Source organism: Mercenaria mercenaria, unplaced genomic scaffold (assembly GCF_021730395.1).
Source record: "Mercenaria mercenaria strain notata unplaced genomic scaffold, MADL_Memer_1 contig_4732, whole genome shotgun sequence".
In the NCBI taxonomy this organism is placed as follows: domain Eukaryota; kingdom Metazoa; phylum Mollusca; class Bivalvia; order Venerida; family Veneridae; genus Mercenaria; species Mercenaria mercenaria.
In genome coordinates, this window is record NW_026462983.1 from 58,521 (window position 1) to 68,015 (window position 9,495).

The following is a 9,495-nucleotide window of genomic DNA, read 5'->3' on the forward strand; positions in this document are numbered from 1 at the left end:
TATGTTGGAAGATCATCATTTTTTACTTTGCATGTTAAAATTAATTTTTGTATTTTTTTCTTTGCGGTCAGAAAGAGAAACTCATCCAATTTCGTTAAGAAGTCTTTCTATTGATATTGAACGCGTTAGCCTAGTAACAATACGCGCTGCTTCAAGCTGAATCTTTTCTAATTGATCTTTTTCATAATTCGCACAGTTATCCCAAACAACAGAGTCATATTCTAGAACTGGTCTCAAGTAAGCTACAGTCGAGACTGTCTTAACGACTCCCTGAATTAAGAGACTCCCTGTCATATGCGACTCTATTTTTTGCTCCGGACGCAATTCACTATAAATATAGTCTGAATTAAGCAACCCCCTGTCTTACGCGACAAGCGACTGTGAAATTTGGCTCCCGTATCAATTGTTAGACCGTTTTCAGCGACTTTGAGACGCTCCCTCGTACGTTTCACACGACAGAGTTGCCGTTCCTGATCTCGCGTGAAGTTGTTGGCGGAGGCGAGAACTTATTTGTTTACAAAAGATGGCCGCTGAAAAAAGCAAAAAAAAGAGTAGTTTTGACTTTGGAGCAGCGTGTTAGGGCGATAGAAATGTTAGATCGGGGAAAACCAGCTTATAAAATTGCTGAGGAATTCGGGGTCGGTAAGACACAAATTCAAAATCTACGTAAAAGAAAGCTGGAGGTGTTATCTGACTTTGAAAACAATGTACCCGGTCAATCAAAAAGAAGACGATACCTGACAGGAAATGAGGAAGTTAACACATTGACTTACGAATGGTTTAAAGATGCTGTAAATAAAAGAATTAATATCACAGGACCATTGATACAGGAACAAGCCCTCCATTTTGCAGCCAAACAAGGAAATTCTTCATTCAAAGCTTCTAAAGGCTGGCTGGAAAGTTTTATTAAGAGACATGATATTTCGTTTGGGTCTATGAGTGGAGAGAGGGGGGATGTAAAACAGTCAACAATTACTGAATGGGCGGAAAAATTACCAACATTATGTGCAGATTACAAACCAGAAAATATATTTAACATGGATGAAACGGGTTTGTTTTTTCGTGACAGTGGGCGTAAGACATACCGATTAAAAGGTGATGATTGTGCCGGAGGGAAAAGATCAAAGGAGCGAATAACAGTTGCATTGTGTTCAAGCATGACCGGTGAGAAGGTTAAACCTCTTGTAATCGGTAAATCTCGTAGCCCGAGGTGTTTTGGTAGAATGGACGTGAAAACACTGCCTGTGGATTATTATTTCAATAAAAAAGCGTGGATGAACAGTTATATCTATGAAGAATTCTTAAAGTCACTCAACAGAAAAATGAAGAGTCAAAACAGAAACATTTTACTGTTTGTCGATAATGCACCTTCACATCCCCAAGTCAAACTCAGCAATATTAAAGTACAGTTTCTGCCAGTCAATACAACTTCTGTCACACAGCCTATGGATCAGGGGATAATCCAGACAGTAAAACTCAAATTCAGAAAACGTCAGGTAGGTTATATCTTCGGGTATTTTTTCAGATATTTTTTCACACATAAATCAGTAGTAGCTAAGGTCCTTAAAATCATTGTTGTTAAGAACATACTAAAGAACTGCTGCGGCCGCTTATCATGTTAGTTTTTTTTTTATTTGAAAAAGAATTCTGCTTAAACTAGTGCTAAGAGTGAGAGGGGTCTTGCACTTTTCATTGCCTATCGGGAATAAACTCAGTCAAACATTATCTATTCACAGATTTTATTATTTTTTCTTTTTCTGTCTTTCAGCTACAGCATATGGTACGAGGCATGGAACAACACCCAGCTATGCAGGGAAGTGAACTTCTGAAACAAATAACAATATTGGATGCCATTTACTGGCTCAGCAATTCATGGTCAGAAGTAGAGACAAACACAATCGTAAAATGTTTTTCAAAAGCTGGATTCAGTATTGATAACTTTGCTTGTTCTAGCATTGCTGATTTCGATGTTAGTGAGGAAGACTGTGATGAGGACGATGATGTTCCATTAGCAGTAATGCAAATGTCGCTTGAGCTTTTTGGGTGCAATTTTAAAGATCTAGTCAAAATTGATGAAGAGGTTCTAACATGTGAAACCCAAAATACAAACTGGGGTGCACCAATTGAAAATTTACTGTCAGAGTTCATGCCAGATAAATGTTCTTTCTCTGAAAGCCTTGATGAGGGTGATGATAGTGATGAAAATGAGAATGATTTATCAGTACACATACCAACTTACTCAGAGACCTGTGACTTTGTGAATAAACTTAAAACATTTGCAGTCAATGTAGGAAATTCAATATTGATGGACAACATTGTGAAATTTGATGATGAGCTATGTAAAGTGATTGTAAACAAACCAAAACAAAGTCAGATAACTGATTTCTTTGAAAAGAGAACATTGTAAAAAGAACATCTTTATCTAGTGAAACATTTTATTTTTTAAAATCTCAATAACTGTTTACTTTTAATAGCTGAGTGTTTTATTCTCTTACCAGATCATGATTTTATTTTATTTAAAAAGTACATCTTTATCTAGTGAAACATTTTATTTTTTAAAATCTCAATAACTGTTCACTTTTAATAGCTGAGTGTTTCATTCTCTTACCAGATCATGATTTTATTTTATTTAAAAAGTACATCTTTATCTAGTGAAACATTTTATTTTTTGGAAACTCAGTAACTGCTCACTTTTAATAGCTGAGTGTTTTATTCTCTTACCAGATCATGATTTTATTTTTAAATGTTTTATCATATGAATGAGGAAAACTATTTTAAATGGTTCATTTTATTAAAATATAATTAAATAAATAGTATTGAAACATATATAGATTTTGTTTAAGATGTGCCTTCTTAGTTTAAATTTCAGCACTCTCATATATCCAAGAATTTTGGCTGCCGACTTTACAATATTAGATATATGTTCGTGCCAAGATGCATCTTTAGAGAGTGTTATGCCAAGATGTTTGTGATGTTCGACAAAGTTTAACTGAGTATTTTCAAACAATACATTAGGACATTGTCTACGCGCGAAGGAAAAGAACATAGCTTCTGTTTTTGTAGGATTAAATGTAATCAGCCATTGTTTTGACCATTCTGATATTTTTTATAAGGTCAGAATTTAGAGAAAGTTCAATTTCGTGTATATCGGAAGACGAAGCGGCTAGAGAACTATCATCTGCAAATAATCGTGTCGTACTTATAAGTGAATCTGCGATGTCGTTAAAGAATATAAAAAAGAGAAGAGGACCTAACACTGAGCCTTGGGGAACGCCAGCTTTAAGCTCTTTAGAGTCTGAGAAAGAGGAATTAACGAAAACTTTTTGGCTGCGATTTGAAAGTTAGTGAGTAATGCAGTCTATTAGTTTGCCTTAAAATCCGTATTGTCTAAGTTTAAAGATAAGACTATTATGTTAAACTCTATCAAATGCTTTTGATATATCAGAAAAAAACTATACATGTTGCTTTTTTTTCTTTAAAAGATTTGCAGATTTGATTATAAATAGCTATGAGTTGAAAAACTGTGGAATATCCTGGTAGAAACCCTGATTGATTTCTATATATTAAATAGTTTGACATCAAAAAATTGTGCATGTATTTAAAAATAATACGTTCCATGACTTAACCTACACAACTGTTTAAAGAGATTGGTCTATAGTTAGATGGGGTGTTACTTTCTCCTTTTTTGAAAAGTGGCATAACATTAGCTTGTTTCCAACAATTTGGGTAAATGCCTTCTTGTACGGACCTGTTAAATAAAATATTAAGAGGTTTTTTAACTGTGGATGCTGTTCCTTTTAACATACGATGGCTTATTTCGTCGGGTCCAGATGCTTTGTTTAATTGCAGGTTAGAAATAACATCATATATATCTTGTTCCAAAATTGTTATATCATTTAGCAAAGAGTCTGTTTTGGCAATGAAAGATGGAAGAGAAACATTCAAATCATCTAAATTTGAAATAGACACAAAATAATTATTCAGAGTATTTGCCTTTTCAATATCAGACACAGAAAAAAATTTGGACATTATTTACACGGGTTGGGATAATGTTACTTCCTTTTGAGTTTTCTTTGACTAACATTTTAACAATTTTCCAATTTTGACGCGGATCTGTGTTGGTGAGGTCATTCAAAGTAAATTCTATATTACTATAAAATAGCTCTTTTGCATGTTTTATCATATTATTTATCTATAAAAGTGAGCCACTGTTCTGTATACTTGTTTTTAATAGATTGTCTGACAGGATTCTGAAAACGCTTATCCTATATCTCACGATGTAAACGCTCTTCTACAATCTCAACTTTTCTACGTTTACCTGGATGTCCCTTGATCAAAGATCCTTTCTGTGCAAAACTGGTACAATGTATCATTATTCCAATTTTCTATTTCATCATCATTATCAGAATCCACATCATTGTCATGGTTATTTTCCTCCTCCTCCTCCTCATCATCATCATCAATTTTATCATTTTGTCAGATACATTTCCTTCTCCATTCAAATAGTATTCACCTTCTGTTAATTTTCTCTCTTTTTTTTTTTTTTTTTGATTGTTGGCCTCAAAAATGGTGTCGCGTAAACGGTGTTGTTCTGGTGTGCTCTATCAGTTACAAAATAACCATGAGGTCTTGATGTCGCTCGTTCAAATCGTTTCATAAAGATGTTACTGGACGAAGAGTATATTCTTCTTGCAAATGTAGCTACTTGCTGTCTATCAACAGAATTATTAAATAACACCAGATACTGCGTATTCAAAGCGATATTTCTGCAGGTTTTACCTTGAAGGAACAAATTTTGAGTGAGTTATACGATAGATATGTTCCAGTGGTGACTGCACTTGGAAAAGAGATCAGCAATTTTTTGATAGCATTTAGCAGGTCATCAAGTCGTTAAAGACAAGCAGGTCCCCTTGATTGGCATTTTCATATTGGGATCGTTTAGGTAGTCTGGAATACCATGTACAAATTCGACCCTGGGAATTTCACGCTGAAGTTCATCAAACAATTGTGTCCAAAACATCATATGATACGTTGAGGCTGAGGTCGAACAAGATTTGATAAGAGTAGTTTTCTGGTCCATTGATTTTTTCCACTACCACTAGGTCTTGAAACGACCATAGAAAATGAAAGTTGAAACGTCATCTCTCTTGAAGTGTTCAATATTTGTAATGATGGTGAATAATCCCCAATGCTTATTACGTTGATGTCTCAGCATGGCGTCGCGACTGGTGACATAAAGGGCACTTATTTATTTGTGAAGCAGATGTAAAATTATTTTCAACAAGTCACTACTTTGTGTTCTTACAAATATTAAGGAGGTAGGTTACCTTGTTACCAGGGTAAATTCAAATTAGTTGAACCGCAGTGATTTTTTGTATTTCGTGTAATTTAATGTTTTAACTGCTACAATCTCAGTACCGTTTATCTCTGTCCCTTCAAGTACAATTTTTATCCAGGTTTGAAGTACATGACCCTCTTAAGGTATTTTATATAGAAAGAAGAAGGAAAATACGGATATTTAACACTTTTCAGTGTATTTTGGTTTCATTGTTATCCGTAGAAGTCTGCATAATTAATAGTTTTACTAGTATGCGCATTAGCTTTCTAATAAAAGCTTAAAATGTATATGTCGCGGGGCTAGTGTTTCCATGGTAACGCATTTTCTCTCATTTTTCAACAATTATGTATGAAAACGGGTTTTTCGACGGCTTCAGTGCCATTCTGTTATTGACCAACATGGAATATTTGGGTAATATGATTAGCAAAATACCAAGAACTTTACATGGTACTATGTTTTTCTTAAAGTTTAGAGTAACCATGGCAACAGAGATGTTTAAAATAGCTTATATGTTGCTTTTTATCGTAATTTCTTATAAAAAAATATTATATAAAATTATCTTTCTTGTTAATGTAGCTTTAAAACATCTTATTTCTAACGTTAGTAATATTTTCGTATGAATTGCAGTTAATATAACAAATTTCACAGCTTAAAATACTTACAGCAGTGCCCGTCGTCTGACATTTTTATTGAAAAATCGTTCTGCATGCTGCTATTATTCTCATGGATATTGTTGAAATGAAAATAAAAAGCCGAAGCTGTGTTCCTTAAATAGACCAGTGTCAACGTTTTTGAATTTTACAATTAGACATATAGGTCACGGGCTTCGTTTCCATGGTAACATCAATTTAATTCAAGACACCACAATTTTATACTGAAATTTGAACAATTTTAGAGCTTAGTTTTAGTATTTAAGTAACAAATTATCAACGGAAACTGGGAAATAGGTATAACAAATCAAACTGCCCAATTTTTATTTGTAAATGACCGTAATAAGTTACCTTTCAGCCAACTATATTCCCAATCACATCAGTTACCATCATCCATTTTCTTACATTCCGCATAAAATTTCAATATAATTACATAAAAGAAGCAAAATATTGATCATTTTTCAGACAAAAGACTAATAAAAAGTATTTCAGCAAATAATGGCTGTTTAAAAATCGTTCAAATAAAGAAAAAGCACAGAATAACGTACTTTCAAAATAAAAGCTATTAATTTTGCGCGGTAACTGACACGTAACGTCATGACGTCAATGACGTCATTTTAAGGCAACAATGTTTTGAAGCATTTCTGCGGCAATTCATTCATTATTTCTGCATTATTAAACCATTAAACATAAGATCGGAGGCAGGTTCAAGATTTATTTCCAGAAGAAGGGATATACAAACACATTTAGTTTGTCGTAAACGTTGTCGTAAATCGTCACGTTAGCTTCCGGTTGGACATGCGCACTTACAAATATCAAGGTAACCTACTTCCTTAAATGCTATTCTTACGCTTTTAAGACATATTTTGCTGTCAGAATTATTGTCAGTAATGGTGGAGGTGGTGGTGGTGGTGACAAAGTCGGTGTGGTGGTGGAGGTGGTGGTGGTGATGGTGTAGTGGTGGAGCAATGATAGTTGTTATATTTATAGTTGTATTTCTAGTCTTTGTGTCAATATTTAATATTCTGAATGCTTTGTGCTTCAATGATGGCTACGTCGATTTTAGGAAGAAGTTGTATGATGGATTTCCTCTGCTTAAGGTAAAGTTGTATTTCGATGATACTTGCGGTGTGATTTATGAAACGTCTCAAATCCACCAGAATTTCACTATTTCTGTTGCCGACAGTAATATATACGTTTTGCTATATCTCGAATTATTTCATATAGTGGCAGGTAGTCTGGTTTTTATTCACTTTTATTTCATAATCTAATTATGTAGTTGAACTCGTAGTCTCAAACGCTAAAGCGAAAGGCACAGTGCATATAAAAATAAGTATAATCGTGCATATGATGATTGCTTTTTGTTGTTTGATGATGACATTTGACTGACGAGAGTTTTTCATACTGTAAGTTTTGACGTCTAAAGTCAGACTGATTTGACTGATTAAAGCGTGTTCTAATATACACGTTTCTAAAAGCCTCGTTTTCAAAGCAAGACTTATGTAAAAAGGGAGTGATATCATTGGCCGGTTAAAAATAGACATTCCAGTTCAGAACAGTTTTGAACCAAACAATCGCACAAATGACTGACAAATTTTAACAAGTTAGCTAGCCTTTCCTTGAGAAATTATGAACCAATCAGAATGCGTCATATCTATACTAGCCAATCAGAGTAATACTATAACCTTTACTGACTAATCAGAACATTGCTTTGACTCTATTTATTTTACTTCACCCTGTGAATTAATTCACTGTCATTTTAGATCTCAAAGTGTAAGGATCAGGTAAGCTTACTTTGACGCATTTTACGCGTGAGAGACCCCATATTCTTTTCGTGTAAATAATAAAATAGTACTTATCAAAACCTTTCGTAGGATACCAAACACCGCTATAGTCGTTCCAAGAATAAAGGATAAAAGTTGCATTTATCACTTTCGCTTTTATACTGTAACCTGATAGACGTTGTCAAACCGTTTCGTAAGATACCAAACACGAGTATATTCGATTGAATAATAAAGGAGAAAATCGATATTTTACGCACGAATGATTTCATTTCCGGTTGTATAAATTCTCACTGATGCCTTTTGCTTAATACCAAAATCGTCAAAATAGGTTTTGACATATCAATTAGTCTAGTGTCAATGCATCCGCTCACAAATCAACATACGCTAATGGCTTCTGTTTTTATTTCTATAAAATGGCATATAAAATAGATAAATATCTAAAATGATTATATTTCTCATAAATCTAAATTAAATGGACCGTTCTGCTATTAAAGAGACAAACTACTGAAATTAGAAAAATTTTCATTTATTTAGTGAAATATTAAACTTTTATGGCAAAAACTGTTACAATTTGTATTTTTAACAAGAGGGCCAAGATGACCCTAGGTCGCTCACCTGAAAACACACCATAACAGTGTAAACATGTTTGAGCTAGTGATTTCAAGGAAAAAAAATATTCTGACCAATTATCATTAAAATTGGAGCAAAAATCTTGAGTATAAATAAGTATTTTCTTTGATTTGACCTAGTGACCTAGTTTTTTTAACTCAGATGACACATATTTGAACTTGACCTAGATTTCATCAAGGCTATCATTCTGAGCAAATTTCACGAAGATCAATTGAAAATTACAGCCTCATCGCATACACAACGTTTTTCTTTGATTTGACCTAGTGACATAGTTTTTGACCCATTTTCAAACTTAGCCTAGATGATATCAAGTTTATCATTCTGGCCGAATTTCATGAAGATCAGATAAAAATACATCCTCTATCGCATACACAAGTGATATAGTTTTGGAGCACAAACTACCTATATCCGAACTTGACATAGCTTTCATCAAGGCAACCATTCTGACAAAATTTCTTGAAGATCAGTTGATAAAATTTAGCCTCTATCACATACACAGGATTTTTCTTTGATTTGACCTAGTGGCCTTCTTTTTGACCCAGATGACCCATATTCAAGCTAGACCTAGATTTCATCAAGGCAATCATTCTGAGCATATTTCATAAAGATCAATTGAAAAAATACAGCCTCATTGCATACAGAAAGGTTTGATTTGATTTGACCTAGTGACCTACTTTTTGATCAAAGATGACCCATAATCAAACTTATGTAGATTTTACAAAGGCAATTACTCTGACCAAATTTCATGAAGATCAATTGAAAAATACAGCTTCTATCGCATACACAAGGTTTTTCTTTGATTTGACCTAGTAACCTACTTTTTGAACCTCGATGACCCATATTCAAATTTGACCTAGATTTCATCAAGACAATCATTCTGACCTAATTTTAGGAAGATCAATTGGAAAATATAGCCTTTATTGCATACACACGGTTTCTTTTTTATTTGACCTAGTGACCTAAATTTTAATCCCAGATAACCCATTTTCTAACTCAGCCTAGATTTTATTAGGGTTATCATCTTGACCTAATTTCAGGAAGATCAATTGAAAAATACAGCATCTATCGTACATTCCAGCTTTTCTTTTGATTT

The 9,495-nt window shown here is 33.7% G+C and overlaps 1 protein-coding gene across 1 annotated transcript; it reads left to right on the forward strand.

Moving 5' to 3' along the window:
* Positions 1–301: 301 nt before the first annotated feature.
* Positions 302–2,664, forward strand: LOC123543979 (tigger transposable element-derived protein 4-like). Its single transcript, XM_045330039.2, has 2 exons — positions 302–1,496; positions 1,769–2,664. The coding sequence occupies exons 1-2, from the start codon at positions 591–593 to the stop codon at positions 2,405–2,407; spliced, it is 1,545 nt and encodes a 514-aa protein (XP_045185974.2). The 5' UTR covers positions 302–590; the 3' UTR covers positions 2,408–2,664.
* The last annotated feature ends 6,831 nt before the right edge of the window (positions 2,665–9,495 follow it).

What these genes read in the sequence shown, in the direction of transcription:
- LOC123543979 (XM_045330039.2), top strand. Translation starts at nt 591, where the DNA reads ATGTTAGATCGGGGAAAACCAGCTTATAAAATTGCTGAGGAATTCGGG. An exon ending in TCAAATTCAGAAAACGTCAG is followed by an intron (nt 1,497 to 1,768) that starts GTAGGTTATATC and finishes TCTGTCTTTCAG; the next exon opens with CTACAGCATATGGTACGAGG.